Source organism: Dama dama, chromosome 15 (genome assembly GCF_033118175.1).
Source record: "Dama dama isolate Ldn47 chromosome 15, ASM3311817v1, whole genome shotgun sequence".
Classification (NCBI taxonomy): domain Eukaryota; kingdom Metazoa; phylum Chordata; class Mammalia; order Artiodactyla; family Cervidae; genus Dama; species Dama dama.
In genome coordinates this window covers 92218920-92239896 of record NC_083695.1, presented here as the reverse complement: position 1 = coordinate 92239896, position 20977 = coordinate 92218920, and the positions used below count along the sequence as shown (strand labels likewise).

The window sequence follows — 20977 nt, the reverse complement described above, 5'->3', positions numbered from 1 at the left end:
ATAATTAACACACGATCTCTATGCTCACTCCAGCCAAATTCTTGCTAATTGAACAGATTCTGGCAAGTATCAGGATTTTCAAAAATTGTGGAAATGCTGAGACTATACCAAGAAAGAGGGTGATGGGATGCTTGTACCTGTATCTCCTCTGACTGACAACTGTGCTTTTAAAAAGGAAACTCAGGGGATGAGAAAATGTCAGCCCCAATACTCAGAAAAGCAATCCAGCCATTTCACTAAAAGTGGAAACTTGCTCCCAAACCCCTATTTTTAGTTCACGGGATGATGTAGGACGCCTCCTTTTTTTTTTTTTTTGACTTGGGCACAAGGCAAAGTGCAAACTTCGTCAAGGAGAGGTTATTTTAAGGGAAGAGAAGACAGAACTCCAGTCGAAAATAGTCCCAGAGCTTCAGACACCACGTGGGCCGTCAGCCATGAGCCCCCTTTGCCAGTGCCAGGCTGGTTCCTGGTTTCTGAGGCGGTGAACATCAGGTTCACCGCCTCCCTCACTCTGACTCCCTTTCCCTGAGAGCAGGGCTTCTATTTTCAATGCGCCCTCCATAGAGAAGCCTGGTAATTTTCAGTCAAGCACTTGGATTAAGAGCTTTATTGAAAATTACTAGGCCTCAACCAAACACAATGAGACAGACAACTCAGAGCATCTTCGGAACAGAACGCTCACTGCCACGATAAGACCTGACGGCGGGCTTTCCGGAGGTGCTCCAGCGGGTGGTAAAACGAGAACAGAAAAGGAGTGAGGGCTAATTATTAGCCCGGGAAGGAATAAGAATGAAATGGAAAACAGATGGAAATGACATTTTTTTTTTGTTTTGAGAGAAAGAAAAAGATGAAAAGACCAAGAGCTGGGCCGAAAGACATTCAAAACTTCTAAACGGTGGAAAAGCAAAAATAAAAGAGTGATTTTTGTGCAGAAGAAATACAGAAAGATAACAGGGCCTAATTCAAAAGCTGGAGTGTCCAATATAATGGAGCAGAAAATCCATTCAGCAGTTGCCGCTTTCTGAGCACAGAGGTGGAGAGACTTTGAATATAATCCGACCCCAGTCCCATGCTGGTGCCCTGGGCTGTCCCCGCAGACGCTGGTGTCCAAGGTCTGAGAGATGCGAAGGACACAGGCTCCTTTAAGGGCCTGTGAGCACAGTTTCCAGGACACAAATCTGCACTGGATTCTGTAAGAACATACTTCCCCCAGGAAGCTGCACACATTTAAAACATTGAAAATGAGCTCTAGGAGGAGTAAGGTTCCCACCTATTAAGGATAGAGTGAAGGTTTCCTTAACCACCTAAGGGGACAGCCTGTATCAATGGAGCTATACCTGAGTCACAGCTTTGCCAGGTTCAGATACCATTTATTTTATAATCGGGCGGTCTCCAGCCATCGCTGGTCTTCAAGTTCAACGGTAGTATGAAGGCCTCTTACCTCGATTGTTTTTGTGCAGTTGCTAAGGCATGTCTAACTCTTTGCAACCCCATGGACTGTAGCCCGCCAGGCTCCTCTGTCCATGGGATTTTCCAGGCAGGAATACTGGAGTGGGTTGCCATTTCCTCCTCCAAGGGATCTTCCTGACCCAGGGATCGAACCTACGTCTCCTGAATTGGCAGGTGGATTCTTTAACCACTGAGCTGAATATATGGTTTTAAACCAGAATTGCAATTTTTTCCCCTAATATAAAACAGGTGTAAAATCAAACCAAAGAAAATTCTTGTGATTTCAATACAATGCAGGAGAGAATTCAAATGTGGGTCTTGAATCAGCAGTGAACTCAGAGTCTATTTCTTTTAGATTTATTTCAGTTTTTCAAATATTCATTTGGGGTAAGGAATATATCCCAACAGGCACATAACAATGACGCCACCAAATAAATGACCCAATCAAAAAATGGGCCAAAGAACTAAACAGACATTTCTCCAAAGAAGACATACAGATGGCTAACAAACACATGAAAAGATCCTCAACATCACTCATTATCAGAGAAATGCAAATCAAAACCATAATGAGGTACCATTACACGCCAGTCAGGATAGCTGCTATCCAAAAGTCTACAAGCAATAAATGCTGGAGAGGGTGTGGAGAAAAGGGAACCCTCTTACACTGTTGGTGGGAATGCAAACTAGTACAGCCACTATGGAGAACAGTGTGGAGATTCCTTAAAAAACTGGAAATAGAACTGCCATATGACCCAGCAATCCCACTTCTGGGCATACACACTGAGGAAACCAGATCTGAAAGAGACACATGTACCCCAATGTTCATCGCAGCACTGTTTATAATAGCCAGGACATGGAAGCAACCTAGATGCCCATCAGCAGACGAATGGATAAGGAAGCTGTGGTACATATACACCATGGAATATTACTCAGCCATTAAAAAGAATTCATTTGAATCAGTTCTAATGAGATGGATGAAACTGGAGCCCATTATACAGAGTGAAGTAAGCCAGAAAGATGAAGACCAATACAGTATACTAACACATATATATGGAATTTAAGAAGATGGTAATGTTAACCCTATATGCAAAACAGAAAAAGAGACACAGATGTACAGAACAGACTTTTGGACTCTGTGGGAGAAGGCGAGGGTGGGATGTTTCAAGAGAACAGCATTGAAACAAGTATACTATCAAGGGTGAAACAGATCACAGCCCAGGTTGGATGCATGAGACAAGTGCTCGGGCCTGGTGCACTGGGAAGACCCAGAGGGATCGGGGAGAGGGAGGTGGGAGGGGGGATTGGGATGGGGAATACATGTAAATCCATGGCTGATTCATGTCAATGTATGACAAAAATCACTACAATATTGTAAAGTAATTAGCCTCTAACTAATAAAAATAAATGGAAAAAACAAAGACAAAGATTGAACAAAATGCTGGAGTTTTGATAATAAAGGGACAATCTAGCTTGCAGCTTTAAAATGATTAAACAATGAACACATTAAAACATAAAAAAAAAAAACAAAAAAACAATGACACCGCCAGTGAGGACCCCAAATGGAGGGGCAGGCAAGCATCAATTTCCCAAGTGCATGGATGAATGCACTAGCAGAAACTGTCTTCAACAGTAGCAAAGTCTGGCTCAGAGCAGCACCATCCAACGGAACATCGGCCAAGACACGCATGCAACTTTACATTTTCTAGTAGCCACATTTTAAAAAGCAGCCTTCATTTTGGTAATATCCCCTGTATCTGGAATATTGTCATTTCAACACATAATCAAAAACACAAAATTCGTGAGATATTTGACAGGCTGCCATAACAAAGTACTCAGGTGGTGTGTATGGTAAAGAACCCGCCTACCAATACAGGAGATATAAGAGATGTGGATTCGATCCCTGGGTCGGAAAGATCCCTTGCAGGAGGGGATGGCAACCCACTCCAGTATTCTTGCCTGGAAAATTCCATGGACGGAGCCTGGTAGGTTACAGTCTATAGGTTTGCGACAAAGAGTAGGACGCGACTTACCACACACTCATACACACACACACACCAAAGATCGGGTGCCTTAAACACATTTATTTCCTTACTATTCTGGAGCCTAGAAACCGAAATCAAGTTGTCAGAAGGATGGTTTCCTCTGAGGCCTCTCTCCTCGGCTTGTAAGGCAAATCCTCAGCTGTGTCCTCAGAGTCCTTGCGTGGTGTGTCTCTGTCCAGATTCCTTCTTCTAGAAGGAGACTGGCCACCTGGATCAGAACCCATCTCCAACACAGTCATATTCGGAGGTAGTAAGGGCCGGGCTCCCACACATGAATTTCCAGGGGACACAGTTCAGCTCCTAACAGCATCCTTTTCTCAAGCTGAGCCTTAGACGAGCCATATTTCAAGGGCTGATGGCGGCTTGGGGCCTGTGATTCTCATAGCTGACAGCGCAGGTCAGAGTTCCCATAGTAAGAGAGCTGGCTCCCTGGGGCGCCCCTGCCAGGAGCGTCCCTTCCTTCCAGTTTCCCTGGGTTGCATCACTTCCCACCTATCACCCATTTTGAGATATTCCCCCCCACCCAAGAATCGGCAGATAAAATGGATAAGGAAGATGTGGTATATAAACTCAATGGAATAGTGCTCAGCCATAAAAAAGAATGAAATAATGCCCTCTGCAGCAACATGGATGGTCCCAGAGATGATCATACTAAGTAAAGTCAGATAAAGACAAATGTCATATGATATCACTTATATGTGGAATCTAAAATATGTTACAAATGAACTTCTTAACACAACAGAAACAGACTCACAGACATGGAAAACAAACTTATGTTTACCAAAGGGGACAGAGGGCGTTGAGAAGAGGTAAATTAGGAGTTTGGATTGACATACACACACTATTATATATCATGTAGATAACCAACAAAGACCTACTACATAGCACAGGAAGCTCTACGAAGTATTTTGCAATAGCCTAAAATGTAGATGGTTGGAAGGCATCACCGACTCAATGGACATGGGTTTGGGTGAACTCCGGGAGTTGGTGATGGACAGGGAGGCCTGGCGTGCTGCAGTTCATGGGGTCACAAAGAGGCAGACACAACTGAGCAACTGAACTGAATTGAAAATGTAAAAGAATCTAAAAAAGAATGTGTGTGTGTGTGTGTGTGTGTGTGTGTGACTGAATCGCTTTGCTGTACAACTGAAACTAATTCAACATTGTAAATTATCTGTATTTCAACAAAAATCTTAAGAAAAAAAACAAAAGAATTTCAGTTTGGATGTGCAGAGCAGAAACGTGGGCATTCAGTCCTTCCCGATGTCAAGTTCTTCATCTGTAGCAATGACCTCAGCCACTGTCTTATTCCAGAAAAGTCATGAGGATGTTATTTCTCAAATCACCACATATACCCACACCTGGCAGGTATAATAAGACCATGTCTTGCTCTTATTTCTTAAATGAATGTGTCTGGCATGAAATGCTGCACTTTATCTTCTGCTGTGACCTCCCGTTGCCCAGACTTCTCGCCTGCCAGGATTTCAGGCATCGTGGCCACCCATTCTCTGGTGCTCCTTCTTCCGCACCGCCTGGCCGGGACGTGTCCTTCCCAACCCCTTCCTAACCCAAGAAAGAAATTCCATTACAGAGGAACCGGGATCAAGGCCCAGTGCCAAGTTCTGGAGATTGCTCTGTTTTCACATGTCCAGTGGCGTGAAGCATGCAACTGAGGGATTAGAGTGAATGCTGCCTTTTCTAGAACATACACATACTTAGGTAATTTCCATGTGCCCTGAGAGCCCTTGGTTAGAAGCCCAGCTTATCTGTCTGATTAAATGTCCTGGTAGTCTTACCCGCTCTACTTGCTACAGGTATGTGCTGCGAGATGGCCCCCCCCCGGCGCTCCCCCACCCACCGAGGCTCACGGTGGCTGCCTGATCCGCTTTAGTCAATGGCATGAGTACTAGGGCTTCCCTGCTGGCCCAGGGGCTAAGACTCTGTGCTCCCAAGGCAGGGGGCCCAGCTTGGATCTCTGTTCAGGGGACGAGATCCCTCCCGGTGCAACTAAGTTCACAAACTGCAACTGGAGATCCCACGTGCTGCACCTAAGACCCAGCACAGCCAAATACACACACACACACACACACACAAGAGCACAGTGCGCGGGTCTTTCCTGAGCTACGGGTGCAGGGGCCAGGCGGGGCCTCATTGCCCCTTTGAGGCTGCGCTCACTTGGGTCCCCAGAAGCGAGGACAGACAGGAAGCAGAAGTGAACCACCTGGCTTGTGTAGCATCACTGAGACGTCAAGAGGTTGAGACCCCAGCTGATTCCAGCCCATCCCAACTGGGATGGATGATTACTACTTCCTCCTGTTCTTTTGTTCCCAGGAAACTGAATGCTTGTTGATGCTAAAATGACTTTATTTTTTTGCTTCGGAGCTCATCACCCAGGTACTTCAAATTTTGTTTGATGAAATCTTCTCCCTCACCTGCACTCACCCTCATGTCAGCTTCACATGGATGAGTAAACTGTTTTCTTTTTTTTTTTTTAAATATTCTCCTGGAGAAGTTATGAGTATTCAAACACGACTTTTCAATTTTTTTGCCAACACAACCCTAACAGCTGCTGTGAAGACAATGCTCCTAAACGTTGATGAACAAGTTGAATCAAGTTAATCTTCCTGACTCCAGGTAAGCCAAATACTCACTTTACCAGAACCATCCTTCTGTCTCCTCCAACACACAGGAGTGTGTGAGGACATTCCTTCAGCCCTCTTTTGGCCGAGAATGCTTTATCACTTGAACTGGCTTTTTTCCAAAACCAGGATTTCTCAGTCTGGGCACTACGGACATTCTGGGCTGGATGATCCTGCACCCGGGGAGCTGCCTGCCTTCCAGGGTGTTGAGCAGTGTCCCTGACCTTGACCCATGTGATGTCAGTCTCATCCACTCCCCTAGGTGTGTCAACCTGGAAGGTCTCCTGAGGGTCCAGGTCCAGAGCCACTGCTCTCAACTGAACGTGTTCATTTTCTCCCTCCACATGAAGCTGGGCTGTGCTGTGCTTAGCCGCTCAGCTGTGTCAAAGTTTTTCTGACCCACGGATTGTAGCCCACCCTTTCCCTTTTGATAGCCCACAAGTCTGCTTCTATGGTTGTGTGTCTATTATATTATTTTATTGATATCATTATTAACAATAATGTTAAGTGTCATATTCAACTGGAAGTACAGTGGTACCTTCCTTCCTGAGTTGCCATGGAGACTCATAACGCCTGGGCAGCATCCAGCACAATGCTTGGCACGGGGTAACTGCTCTGCTGTGCTGGGCTGGGCTGAGTCCGTCAGTCGTGTCCAACTCTTTGCAGCGCTATGGACTGTAGCCCACCAGGCTCCTCTGTCCATGGGGATTGTCCAGGCAAGAATAATGGAGCGGGTTGCCATGCTCTCCTCCAGAGGATCTTTCTGACCCAGGAATTCAACCAGGGTCTCCTGCATTGCAGGCAGATTCTTTACCAGCTGAGCTACCAGGGAAGCCCCCATAAAAGGTGACGTTGGCTTAAAAAAAAAAGCAAACTCACTTGGTTCCTCAATGTATTATTTACTGAAGGCCAACTGTCTTACTGTCCATGACCATCCCGCATCTGCCAGAAATGATCCTTAAATGCTGAGTATTCACTCATTTGTTCGTTCATTCATTCTCTCATTGATTTCTTTGTCCATCTAACAAATGCCCCCTGCATTATGTGCCCAGCTTGGTCTCAGAGTTAGATCAATGTGCAGGATTAATATGTGTGGTCTCGGTCTTCATAGTGCTCACAGTCTATTGGGAGGCTTGCTAAAGAAATACGTGTGCAAATTATTGATGTTCAGCTGCTAGCTCCTGTCAAGACTCTTTATGACCCCACGGACTGTAGCATGCCAGGCTTCCCTGTAATTCATTGTCTCCCGTAGTTTGCTCAGATTTGTATCCACTAAGTCAGTGATGCCATCCAACCACCTCATCCTCTGTCACCCCCTTCTCCCGCCTTCAATCTTTCCCAGCATCAGAGTCTTTTCCAATGAGTTGCCTCTTCACATCAGGTGGCCAAAGTATCGGAGCTTCAGTTTCAGCCACAGTCCTTCTAATGAATATTCAGGGTTGATTTCCCTTAGGATGGACTGGTACCCAACCTATTATTGCAAATTGTGGTGAATGCTGCACAGGAAAAGAAGGGGGCATTATGGGCGTTGGAGCACAGGTGACATTAAGCCTAGAAGGGACGAGATGACCAAAGGCAGGGGCAGCAGAGGCCTGCTGGGCAGAGGCAGGAAAGGCCGCAGCGGACGAGGCCTCAGAAGCGGTGGTGTGGGCAGAAGATGAAGAGTGGGGGAAGGAGGAGAGCTGAGATGTGATCGGAGATGTCAGTGCTCTCAGAGGATGTGACAGCCCCGAGTGAGCGTCAGCAAAGTCGCACAGCCAGGCTTTCTAGGCCTCTCCAGGGTCTCACCTCCTGTTCTGCCCATTCCATAGCACCTGATCACCCCTCTCTAGGACACTGTAAGCCAGAAAGCCACTGGGGAAATGAACGGATCAACTTTTTTTAGCAGTTTGTTGAAAAACCAAATTCCTCTGGTTAAGCTAATAAAATTTTAATAATTGGCTTTAACTGTGAAACCATCTCATTTCTACAAAGACATATATTCTGCTCCTCTATGGGACCAAGTATAATTCACCGACCATTTCCAAGTGGCCTCTGGTCAATCCCCATGCTATTCTGAATATTTTGATTTCCATCCCATATCAAAGACAGAGGGGAACAAGTAAAACACATGTGATTGTTTTAAAAGGGTTTGGTTTATGTTATGGGTTTTGGTTTTTGTTTGGTTTATGTTAGGGTTTGGTTATGACAGCCACAGAAAGGGCAGCCGTCATCCTTCCCTGATACAGGTGCTGCCAGGGGTAGAACTGTGTCCCCTCAAAGGACATGCTGAGTCTCACCCACTGGGATCTGTGAACCTGACCTTACATGGAAACAGGGCCTCTGGATGGAATCAAATTAAGATGCAGTCATACTGGATCGCTTGGGTCTTGGATCCAAACCAATGTTCTTCGAAGAACACAGAGACACACACAGGGAAAACCCTCCCTGTGAATGAGGAGCAAGCAATTGAGTGATACATGCACGAACCAAGGACTGCCGGCATCACCAGAAACCAAGGGCTAGGCAGGAGCAGAGTCACCCTCACACACCTCACCAGAGCCTGCAGAACAGCGAGAGAACAGAGTCCTGACGTTTAGAGGTGCCCAGAGGGCAGGGCTATGTCACGGCAGTCCTAAGAAATGAATACAAGTGCCTTCATGGGATTCCCTGTTCACTTGTCTCAAAGCGTTTAAAAAAAAAAAAGCAGGCATCTAGGGTGAGTTAAAGGGGTTTCCCCGGTGGCTCAGCTGGTAGAGAATCTGCCCGCAGTGCAGGAGACCTGGGTTGGGAAGATCCTCCGGAGAAGGAAACAGCAACCCATCTGTATTGTTGCCTGGGAAATTCCACGGATGGAGGAGCCTGGTGGGCTACAGTCCATGGGGCCACAGAGTCGGACACGACTGAGCCACTAAGATGAGTTAAGAGTCCTGATGAAGGTCCAGAATGAACTTGGAAGTCAGTATGGGGAAGGTTTTATACCCTGAGGAAACCAAAATTGAAAAAAGACACATGTACCCCATTGTTCACTGCCGCACTATTTATAACAGCTAGAACATGGGCGCAACCTGGGTGTCCATTGACAGATGAGTGGATAGAGAAGCTGTGGCACATATACACAACGGGAAATGACTCGGCCACAAAAAGGAACACACTTGAGTCAGTTCTGATGAGGTGGATGAACCTAGAAGCCATTATACAGAGTGAAGTGAGTCAGGAAGAGAAAGACAAAAATCGTATTCTAATGCACATATATGGAATCTAGAAAAATGGTACTGAAGTTATTTACAGGGCAGCAATGGAGAAACAGACATGGAGAATAGACTTATGGACATGGGGAGAGGGGAAGAAAGGGTGAGATGTATGAGAGAGTAACGTGGAAACTGACATTACCATGTGTAAAACAGAGAGCCAACGGGAATCTGCTGTCTGGCTCAGGAAACTGGGGCTCTGTATCAATCGAGAGGGGTGGGATGGGGCGGGAGACAGGAGGGAGGTTCTAAAGGGAGGGGATGTATGTATACCTATGGCTGATTCATGTTGAGGTCTGACAGAAAATGACAAAATTCTGTAAAGCAATTATCATTCAATAAAAATTAAAAAAAAAACCCAACTTCTGAACTGAAGGAACCTCCCACTCCCAGCCTTTTTTATCCCCCCTCAAAGTGTCTGCCAATTAATTAATTAATTTCTTGGCTGCAGCACATGGGATCTTAGTTCCCCAACCAGGACTTGAACCTACAGTCCCTGCATTGAATGTGCCAGGAAGACCTAAGGAGACCCCCCACCTTTTTAAAAGAGTTAACTAGTCATCTGAATCACATGAACTACCGTGATGAGCTCTATTGCTGGCTGATTAAAATGATGGCAGGTTTCCTTTTAGTAGAGGTCAACAGTTAAATAATTTTGTTTGAGCCGATTAACGGAGAGGCCATCAACAAGAGCAGCATTGGTCTTGCCGTGGGGTTAGTGTTTCAGTGACAACAGAAAAACGCAACCTGTCAAAGGAAAGCATTAGCTCTAACACAGCCAGCGCGTGTATGCTCACAGCCAGTCGTGTCCGACTCTTTGTGATCCTGTGTATCATTAGCCCGCGCCAGGCTCCTCTGTTCAGGCAAGAATGCAGATTCTCCAGGCAAGAATGCAGAAGTGAGTTGCCACGTGCCCTGGGTTCTTTACCCAGTAGCACCACCTGGGAAGCCCAGATTTCCCCAAATCAGCGTCCTCTGCAAGGACTATAAAAATCCTTATGCGCAGTCGTGACTTTCAGCAGAGCATCCACAGAAGGGTGATTATTTTTTTTTTTGGTAGGATTTCTACTTAGAAGCACCAGCTGGAAGGCCATGCATAAAGCCTTCAGATATACAATCTGCAACAAATTTCTGGTTCCACAAACACCATGTGTGAAAAAAAATGTGTTTACAACATGGCAGGAAGGTGCACACAAAGAAAGAAAACAACAGAAAAGCTGCATTTTTTTTTTTTTTTTTTTACCTTGCCTTTGTCGAAGTAGTGGATGATCTCCTGGTAGAGCCGCTCCTTCAGCTGCCCCTGGGTCGTCGCCTGGTATCCATCCCGCTGGGTGAGGTGGGCCGCGCACACGTCCTCCGACCACTGAGGCAAAAGCAAACGTGAGTGGTGGCTGGGGTGGGGGGCCCGGCCCCTGTGACCTTTCCCTCCCCTGGGCTCAGAAAGCACAGGAAGCCCTGAATTCAGGGCAGCGTTCCAGCCGTGATTCCAGGGACCGCTGGAGCTGCTGCCACCAGGCTTTCAGGCCTGGAGTTGCGGACAGAACCCCTGTGCAGAGGCTTCAAGATGAGAAAACCCATGAGGAAGGCAAAGCTGGTCGAGATTCACACAGAAGAGAAACCCAGCAGGTTCTGGAACGGTCAGCTTGCCGATGAAACCTCGGAACCTTCCAGGTGAATGAGGCACCGGGTGATTTGCTGCTGCCTCCAGTGGGGCTTCCCCAGGTGCTGGCCCGGCGCCTATGCTGCCGAGTCTTCTAATCAACAGCAGGAGGCACGTGGATCCCACACGAGTCAGGGCTCAGCTGGTGTTTGTAGATGTGACAGAGGACTTACGGTACCAAGGAGGGATGCACAGAGGTCTCAGTAAGGAGGGGAGACACCCCAGGTGAAGGCGAGATCATTTAACACCTAAACTCCTGAACTTATGCTCAACAAATCCATGGGACTGAATGTAAAGTTCAATAAACTTCAGTGTTTGGTGGGGACCTACTATGTGCAAGGCATGGGCTTCCCGGGTGGCTCAACAGTAAAAATCCTCCTGCCAATGCAGGGGACACAAGTTTGATCCCTGGGTTGGAAAGATCCCCTGGAGGAGGAAATGGCAACCCACTCCAGTATTCTTGCCTGGAACATCCCATGGACAGAGGAACCTGGCGGGATATAGTCCACGGGGTGGCAAAGAGTCAGACATGACTGAGCGACTAAACAACAATAATGTGCAAGGCACTACGTCAAGGATGAGTGTGATTACAGACTACAGCAGTGAAACACAATGAAAGTGCAAGTGAAAGTGCTGGTAGCTCAGTCATGTCCAACTCTGTGCGACCCCATGGACTATAGCCCGCCAGGCTCCTCTGTCCACAGGATTCTCCAGGCCAGAACACTGGAGTGGGTTGCCTTTCCCTTCTCCAGGGGACCTTCCCGACCCAGAGATTGAACCTGTGTCTCCTGTATCTCCTGCATTGCAGGCAGATTCTTCACCATCTGAGCCGCCAGGAGTACCTCTGCAGAAACCATGTCATGGTCATCATGGGCTTCCCTGATAGCTCAGGTGGTAAAGAACCCGCCTGCAATGCAGGAGACCCCAGTTTGATCCCTGGGTTGGGAAGATGCCCTGAAAAAGGGAGAGGCTACCCACTCCAGTATTCGGGCCTAGAGAATTCCATGGACTGTGTAGTCCATGGGGTCACAAAGAGATAGACACAACTGAGAGACTTTCACTTTCACTTTCTAAGGGCAGGAGGCAGGACAAGAGGTCTGGGGAGGCTCCCTGGAGTAGAGAATTGGGATGGGCTTGCTCATCGGTTCGACTCTGGAGGTGATGTCTGACCCGATCTTATGAGAAGATGGGGGTTATTCTGCCAAGAAAGCAGCAGCTTGCAGGCTGCCTGGAGCGCAGTTGTGGGGCACCAGATCCAGGGTTGGTAAGGCCACATATGGAGCAATGGGACCAGCCATGGGGCCACATTTTAGGGGGCATGACAAATGGACAGGAAGCACTGGGGCAGGGGGAAAGGCCCAAGGGACAGGCCTGCAAAAACGGTGAGGAGAGGCCTGGGGAACACGCAGGGCTCCCTAAGAGGCTGGCTTTCACAGCACACACTCCCCCCACCTTCCGGAAGCCAGAGGAGCTCTGGGCACCCCAGGAGCGCCCCAGGCTGGACCCCAGGGCTCCATGGGACAAGGATGCATGGCACGGGGCCAGAAGGGCTCCCCAGGTCCCAGGTGTCAAGTAACAATGAGAAAGCTTTAGACTACCGCAAAGTTTTCCACCTTCAAACGAGACATGTGTAGCCCAATCACAACCTGGAGTTACAAACTCGACTGATTGTGGCATTTTTACCACGTGGCCGGATTTCGACTTCTGAGGGGTAGAAGAAGTGCACAAGATTCTGAACTGTAACTACAATAAGATAACTAACAAAGTTCAGAGGTCATATAACTTCCTTGGAGTTTAAAATCACCTAAAAAATTTTAAACACCAAAAGGAGTTATGGTTTATACCTTCCATTTAAACATTAAGATGAAATAACTTCATTGCTAAAGGCTAAAGGCTGATGTTTTTATTGCCTTTTTTTTTTTTTTTTTTAAATAGCCTTAACCAAAATAGAAGATCCTACTTGAGGATTTTTACTTCACGAACAAGACCATATCAATCATGGTGAAGAATTTTCATAAAGACACAAGTAACATTCTTTAGAGTGCTGATTAACCAGCATGAATTCACATTTACTGCAATATCAAAACATATTTAGGAAAAATTGCAAAATGTAATGATGTAAAAGATATGGAGAGCGATTATGTGTATTTAACTGGAAAATTCAAAACCCCAGTGAAAAAGATAATGGAAATGGGCTGACTGATTTGGTTTGTGAAACATCCTTGTACCATTTGTGAAAAACCTGACTATGCTCAATAAATGCAATTATTAAATAAATGATACTTTACACACACACATATACAGCCACATACCACAGAAAAGTTTATGTATGACGAGAGACAGCAAGTGTGGCCCAGCAGCTTGTCAACCCCGTTTTAATTTCCCTGGTGTAAAAGAAATATTTCTGTAGTTTCAAAATGGCCTTGTTACTAAAATTTGGGTTTCTAACAAATGAAAGCCGTTAGAATTCAAAGTGGGACAGCTGGTGTGCAGTGACCCAGCTGGAATTCCTAGCTTCAGAAATGACGTTCCTTGGCAGAGTTTTATGTGGTGCAAGACCAAAGGGCTACCACGGATGACTAGAGAGGAGGTTCAGATTGAACTGAGTCTTTACTGTGCTTGGTTTGGAATGGACTCTCGTTTTCAGGCAGCAGTAAATCTCCACACTCCAGCTTTTTTTTATAGTGTCACGCAAGCTACTGGAGAGTTCAGGGCTGGGCCAGGGGCTGGGAGATTCTGGCTGGAGGTTCGCTGACTGACGTGGCCTCTGCCTTAGTCCTCTCATCATTCAACAGACACTGCACATCTTTAGCATAATCTCACGCGGTTTTCTTTCATTCAGGCTTCTCTGGCGGCTCAGACGCTAAGAGGGGGAACTAGCTTGAGTTTAGACACAGGATTTCTTGAATAAGTAGTCTTTACATAGAGACACAACTTAATTCTAATTCTCATAGCTGTTCCTCTTTATCTAGTTCATAATTTTTCAATTTTTCATGAGGATATAATGGAAAAGATGATCTAGTGACTTGCTAAAGTTTTAAAATATAAAACTAGAAGTTGTAAAGAAATTTCCTCATTTATCCAACTACTCACCTGGAGAGCCTTCCACCCACACACCCATCCATCCACCCATCCACAAAGCCATCCATCCGTCTACCCACACATCCCTCCATCCACCCACACATCCCTCCATCCACCCACACACCCATCCATCCACCCATAATTCCATCTTTCCATCCATCAATACAAACATCCACCCAGCTGTTTACTGTGAGTTCACTCTGTAAGACTAACTGGGCTGAAACTGGACATGGGGAAGAACATGAATATATTATGGCAACACACACACACACCCCAAAGTCAACAGCCATCTATGTAACAAAATGATCACTGAGAACTGAAAGCTGTCAACCCAGACTCAATCTCAGGAGCAACACCCCAAGCACTGATGGACCAATAGGAGATCTCCATGGACACCCTCAGAACACAGGGGGAGAGAAGTCAAGATCTGGTCCCTACACCATTCTCTAAGATTACGAGCAGTGGGCTCATCCTCTTAGCTGTTCTAACACAGAAATTCCTTCTTACTGATGTTGCTCTCCAGCATTACTGGGTCTGTTGATAGGAATAAAGAAACAGAGGGTCCCTAGCTCACTGCAAGCTGACAAACTAATGATGGATGTTTAAGATGCTCGGTGATAACTTGTTCTGACATCTTGTTAAATTTGCATTCAGTGGAGTCAAATCTATAATCAAAGTACTTCCTAACTCTCTTTGTTAATGTCGCTGCATTGAGTCAATATCCATAAAATCTTAAGTTACAGGTTTACTAAAAATTTGTCACGGGAAAATCAAATATTAAATGATCTTATAATTTATAACAACAGGATCGTAAAAGGATACGGTAAATTTTACTACCTTCAGAAGCTTTGCATGGAGGAGCAGGGTATAGGCGGCTTCAGTATAGTTATCACATTCCTTGTGCAGGTCGCAGAGCTTGTACAAATACCTGAGATGATAAAACACAGGCATATTCTGAAAGCGTCACAAAATAATCTGTGTTGAGAACTGCAACAGCAAAATTCTACCTTCAACAGTAAATCATCTCTATACTTTTGTTTTTACAAAGTTCACAATACATAATGCCTTGGAAGCTTCTGGTACACAAAGCATTAAGAAAAATCAACCAGAGTAGAAAACAATAGATACATTTTTAAAAATTTAAGTATTCTCTTTTCAAGACAAAACTGAAGATGGCCCAAGAAGGCACAATTGTGCTTCAAGCTTTCTCATCTTTTCCAGACTTTTCTCCATATATTTGAAATGAGCTGACACAAAGTTTCATTGTGATTTTTCACATGTCTTTTGAATCCGAATACACACACACAAAATCCATAAAAATACAAATCCATAAGAATAAAGAGCTCTAATGATCACAGTGAATGTGACGAAAATAATTCTTCAGCCATAAAAAAAAATGGAGGCTTTTTAATACAAAGTAACCTACATTTGGATAAAAGAAACTGATTGTTTTCCCCAAAGTTTATTATATTCACACGTACTGCTTTTAAAGGAGAAAGTTAAAAAGTTTTAGAAATCGAAAGTTAGAAAATCATGACTTTGTTTATTCTTTATACAGATAAATAGACTAGAGACTTCAAAAAAAAAAAAAAGAGAGAGAGAAAGAAAACCATGCTGAATGTAACTAATCCATCATTAAGCACTAATGCCATGTGGATCATGTAATTATTCTGGTCTTCTAAGTGGTAATCTTGCTAAAATTGACACGGCCACTAAAAGAGACCGATATGAAGAGGGTATCAATCATAGTCCAACATCCTAGAGGAAAAAGGCAAGTGAAGCAGAAAAATCCAGCAGAAAATACAAAGCTTGAAAATTTGGTATCCAGGTAAGAAAAGACTGAAAAGGCATAATATTGTCTTATTTCTGATGAAGTTAAAACTAGACTTCTCATTTGATCATATGGCTTTCTGTGAAACACTAAAATCTGTAGTGGTGCCTTTTGCTATAAGGGTCATTCAAGATGATCACAAACCCTTTGCAATAATTCTTCTGAGCTGACTAAGTATGACCCCCTCCACCCCCAGATCTCCACATCTGCCTGGATACACTGCCCTAGGCTTGACAATACTTTCAGGATCTCCACCAAATTAAAACTCCAATTTCCTACAAGATAAACCCCTATGATTATAAAATACTTTTTAGCATTGATTTGACAGACAGAAGTTATCATCAACAGGTCAAGGGTGTAGAGATGACTGATGCTCACGTACCGTATATACATTTCTTCCCTTTCAATCTCTTTGTAGAAATTCTGAAAGAAATCAAACCACAACACTATCTTAAGAAACCAGTTCTATAAAAGGTATCACATGCACATTAAAAATTCACAAAACTCCAACTTGTGTTAAAGACAAACAGACCCAACTCTTTGGATCTGAACCATAAATTCACATAAAATGCAGAAACCACTTACTTTGCTCTTCATGTTTTTTTGGGTGGGGGGAAGAAATTCTAATGAATAAGTTTTCTGTACTCTAAATACTGCAGGATGTATATGTTAATTTCAAATTCCTAATTTATCTTCTCCCACCATGCTTCTCCCTTTGGTAACCTTAGGTTTGTTTTCTAAGTCTGTGAATCTATTTCTGGTTTGGAAATAAGTTCATTTCTATCATTTTTTTCCCCCTGATTCCACATATAAATGGTATTATATGATATTTATCTTTCTCAATCTGATTTATTTCATTTAGTATAATCTCTAGGTCCATCCATGTTGTTGCAGATGGCAAAATTTCATTTTTTATGACTGAGTAATAGTCCATTGTGTATCTATACCACATCTAAATAGATAAAAAACGAGGACCTACTGTATAGCATAGGGAACTATACTCAACATCTTGTAATAACTTACAATGGAAAAGAATCTATGCTATACACCTGAAGTGAACACAACATTGTACATCAACTATATTTCAATAAAATAAAAAGAAAAAAATGCCTGGCAAAACATTTTTAAAAATTAAAAAATAAGAGCCATGATGGTGTAAATCTACTTCTGTCATTTGAAAGTCACCCATTTTCAGTTAAAACAAAGCATTACCCAAAGACGTGATATCTTAACCATTCATAACCACTACAATTTCATTAGAAGTGGGAGAAAATTCATTTGGGAATAAGCATCATTAACATGATTTAAAGCACGCTGGGTCTAGCCTCACTCACCAAGAACCTTAAGAAGGCAACATGGTGTTGTAACTTGACTGGACACAATAGCCACGGGTCACATGTACTCGAAGAGAAAGTCAACTTGCACTTGCCACACACTCGGAGGGCTCAGTAGTCACATGGAGCCAGCCACTGTGTGGAATAGTGCGTGCACATGAGAGCATCTCCATCATCAGGAAATTTCTACTGGAAAGTGCTGGTCTAGACAGACCTTCCAAAACACAGCATGAAAACCGGTCACTGCTCAATAAAACACCTTGTGTAAGCACTGACAGAGGAAGGCTAGTCAGCCGATTATCAACAACGGGCTAACCCTACATGTGTGCTCAGTCACGTCCAGTTCTTTGCCACCCTGTGGACGCTAGCCCGCCAGGCTCCTCTGTCCAGGGTATTTTCCAGGCAAGAATACTGGAGTGGGTCGCCGTGCACTCCTCCAGGGGATTGTCCCCACCCAGGGATTGAACCCGCGTCTCCTGAGATTCCTGCATTGCAGGCGGATTCTTCACCCATTGAGCCACCAAGAAAGCCCTAATTCTACATATTGTAGACTATTTTCAGATGAGCATAAATATTGCTAATACAGTTACATTTCTTTATGAGAAATCTCTACACTTTAAAATCTTTATTGTACATGAGGCACCGAAAGGTATAGAATAGTCACCTAACAAGGTCTAAGGTATGGAGACAACACTGCCACTTTCAGTGTGAAATTCGGCACCTGCACACGAAGTGAGAACTCTAGAATGGGGGCCTGAGATAACTAGTGAATATCACTATCATGAACGCATGCAATTATCCAAGAAGATGAAATAGCCTGTTTTATTTCATTAGCCAAAAAAAGACATTGCTTCCACTATCGATCTGTCTGAAAAGAAATGCTAAATACATGCAGAGAGGAAGAGGGGGTGCGTTTAGAGACACGCACCAAGATTTCCACGTTTTGCAGCCTTTCAGCTGTGAGTGTCCCCTGGTTTCGGGTAATGAGGATATTTTTGGCTGGCAACTCGGAGCCACGTAACAGAGACAAGCTACATCAAAGGCGAAGGATGAGCTGTTCACTCCCAGCTCTAGCTCGCCAGTGTTTACAAGCTACAATTTCACACCGCTCTCTTTGGCCCTCCTATTTTTAATCCTTTCCGAAGCTTTTGATCATTCTCCTCTACAATTTCACAACAGGGATATCATGCGACTCTCATTTCTCTCCGAGATATGGAAATGTCTTTATTTCCTGCCTGTGCTGAGTTCTGTTCCCTGCCTAGGACTTCAAAACCTCCCTAGAACCAAAGGACGCTCATCTCAAATCCCAATTTCTATGTAAAACTTTCGAGTTCCTTGTATAAAAGTTCACACTGCTTAGCGGGAGCCCCACTTCTGGGCGCCCCCACCCCCGTGGTCCTCTCTCTATCCCAGCGCTGCCAGCTGTGTTTCTCCAAGCAACCGCATTGAGACCAGGCCCCCAACTCCAAAAGCGCGATGCATTAATCTTTCAGAGCACATGCATTTCACTGCGTTTCAGTTTCGTACTCTTCGTACTCTAAGACACATCCTATTGCTAAGATTTTTAGAATTCTCGTTGCAACCACTTTAATTAACCTTATAAAGGGGCCACAAAGTACCTGACTTATGTTTGTAAATTAACAATGATTCTACTGCTCTCAGGCACAGATATGACAATTGCGTAGACGAGCCAGGGGACATACAACAAAATCATCTACCAGTAACTGAAAATTGTGTGATTATAAGGGGACAGTGAAATTCTACTTCATTGCAAATCTGCATTTTGTCCAGTGGGAACTGTGATCCACTGTGTATACAGACTTGCTTGCAGAGGTCTGTCTACTTATACTGAGCTCGGTCACTTAGTCATGTCCGACTCTTCTCAACCCCATGGACTGTAGCCCACCAGGATCTTCTGTCCACGGGATTTTTCCAGGCAAGAATACTGGAGTGAGTTGCCACTTCCTTCTCCAGGGAATCTTGCCAATCCAGAGATCGAACCTATATTTCTTGCATCTCCTGCATTGGCAGGTGGATGTTTTACCACGAGCACCACCCGGGAAGCCCCAAGAAACAGACTCAGACTTAGAGAATGAACCTATGGTTGCCAGTGGGGAGGGGCAGGGGGAATGGATAGTAGGGAGTTTGGGATAAACATGTACACATTGCTATATTTAAAAGGGATCACCAGCATGGCCCTACTGTAGAACACAGGGACCCTGCCCAACGTCATGCGGCAGCCTGGATGGGAGGAGCCTGGGGGAGAATGGATACGTGGGTATGTACGGCTGAGTCCCCTTGCCGTCCACCGAAACCATCACAGCATTGTCAATCAGTTATTCTTCAACACAAAATAAAATGCTTAATTATAAAAAATTAAAGGACTTAGGCTACTGGCCAGGATAACAGCCTCTGTCTCTTATCTTTAGTTTTTTTTAAGTGATAGGAAGAATACGATGTTAATGAGCCCACACAACTCAGCATGTTCCACCAACTCCATAAAAAAAAGGATAATACCACTGGTTCTAAAGGAGATTTGGCAATGGGCTTACATTTCTTTATTGATGAATATATTTTATGTTCTTTGGTTTTAACCTTAGGATTTCAAGGGAATTGCTGCTTAGTAATCAGTTGAGTACATTTTATATCTTTCTAAACATATGTTTATACCTCCATATTCATCTAAAGATAGAAAGACTCTTGAGAGCCCCTTGGACTGCAAGGAAATCAAACCATTCAATGCTAAAGGAAATCAGTCCTGACTAGTCATTGGAAGGACTAATGTTGAAGTTGAAGCTCTAATACTCTGGCCACCTGATGCGAAGAACTCAGTCATTGGAAAAGACCCTGATGCTGGGAAAAGACTGAAGGCAGGAGGAGAAGGGGACAACAGAGGATGAGATGACTGGATGGCATTACTGACCCAACGGACATGAGTTTGAGTAAGCTCCGGGAGTTGGTGATGGACAGAGAAGCCTGACGTGCTGCAGCCCATGGGGTCACAAAGAGTCGGACATGCCTAAGTGACTGAACTGAACTGAAGTGAGAAAGACATATTCGTTTCTATGAAACTCTATTTGTTTCATAAGTACCAAGATAAAGGTAAAAATGGACCAGGAGGTTAAAAATATATTTATAAGATTAAATGTAATCTTAGCAGTGAATATTATGAAATAGAACATCTACCTGTAAGAATCTAGTTACGTTTCTCTGAAATCCAGAGATCTGTTATATTTTTTAAATGAAAGAATCATGATAGGTTGGAATCCATCCTCCCCAGGAAATGGTTAAGAACAGAACACTTGACTCTTCATGGGATGATTCAGGATGTTTCAAGTTGAAGGAAGTGAACGATGTCAGATAGTCTCAGGATGAGAGAGGAACACAGGGTACAACGTCAGGAACTATGCGCTCAGGTGTCCTCACAAATGCTTACTGTTCTGACCCTGATTCTGATTCTGGTTAAAGGCCCTGTTTAGAGTTCATCACCATATCTCCACTAGGTTTTGCATCCTGGTGCACTCAAAAAGATTGTGCTTGAAACAAAGATTAATAGTAATCAATCATCAAAGCTGGAAACCTCATCAACATAATAATAATTCTTCCTTCAGGACACAAATGGGCCCCTCAGATCCCCTTAAAGAGCAGAGGGAGCACTAGAAAAGGATGTCCATGGTAGGGAAGGATTTTGAAAAGGGTTCTGCTTCTCTT

General features: G+C 44.4%; 1 protein-coding gene across 1 annotated transcript in view; it reads right to left on the bottom strand.

Annotated features, from left to right (window-relative positions):
* Window positions 1-20977, bottom strand: part of DOCK1 (dedicator of cytokinesis 1) — a 544913-nt gene that overhangs the window by 55206 nt on the left and 468730 nt on the right. Inside the window, exons 36-38 of the mRNA XM_061162908.1 lie at window positions 16315-16355; window positions 14939-15029; window positions 10604-10723 (exon numbers count right to left, since the gene is read on the bottom strand). Coding sequence (XP_061018891.1) covers window positions 10604-10723; window positions 14939-15029; window positions 16315-16355 — 252 coding nt within the window. The remainder of the gene's footprint in view (window positions 1-10603; window positions 10724-14938; window positions 15030-16314; window positions 16356-20977) is intronic.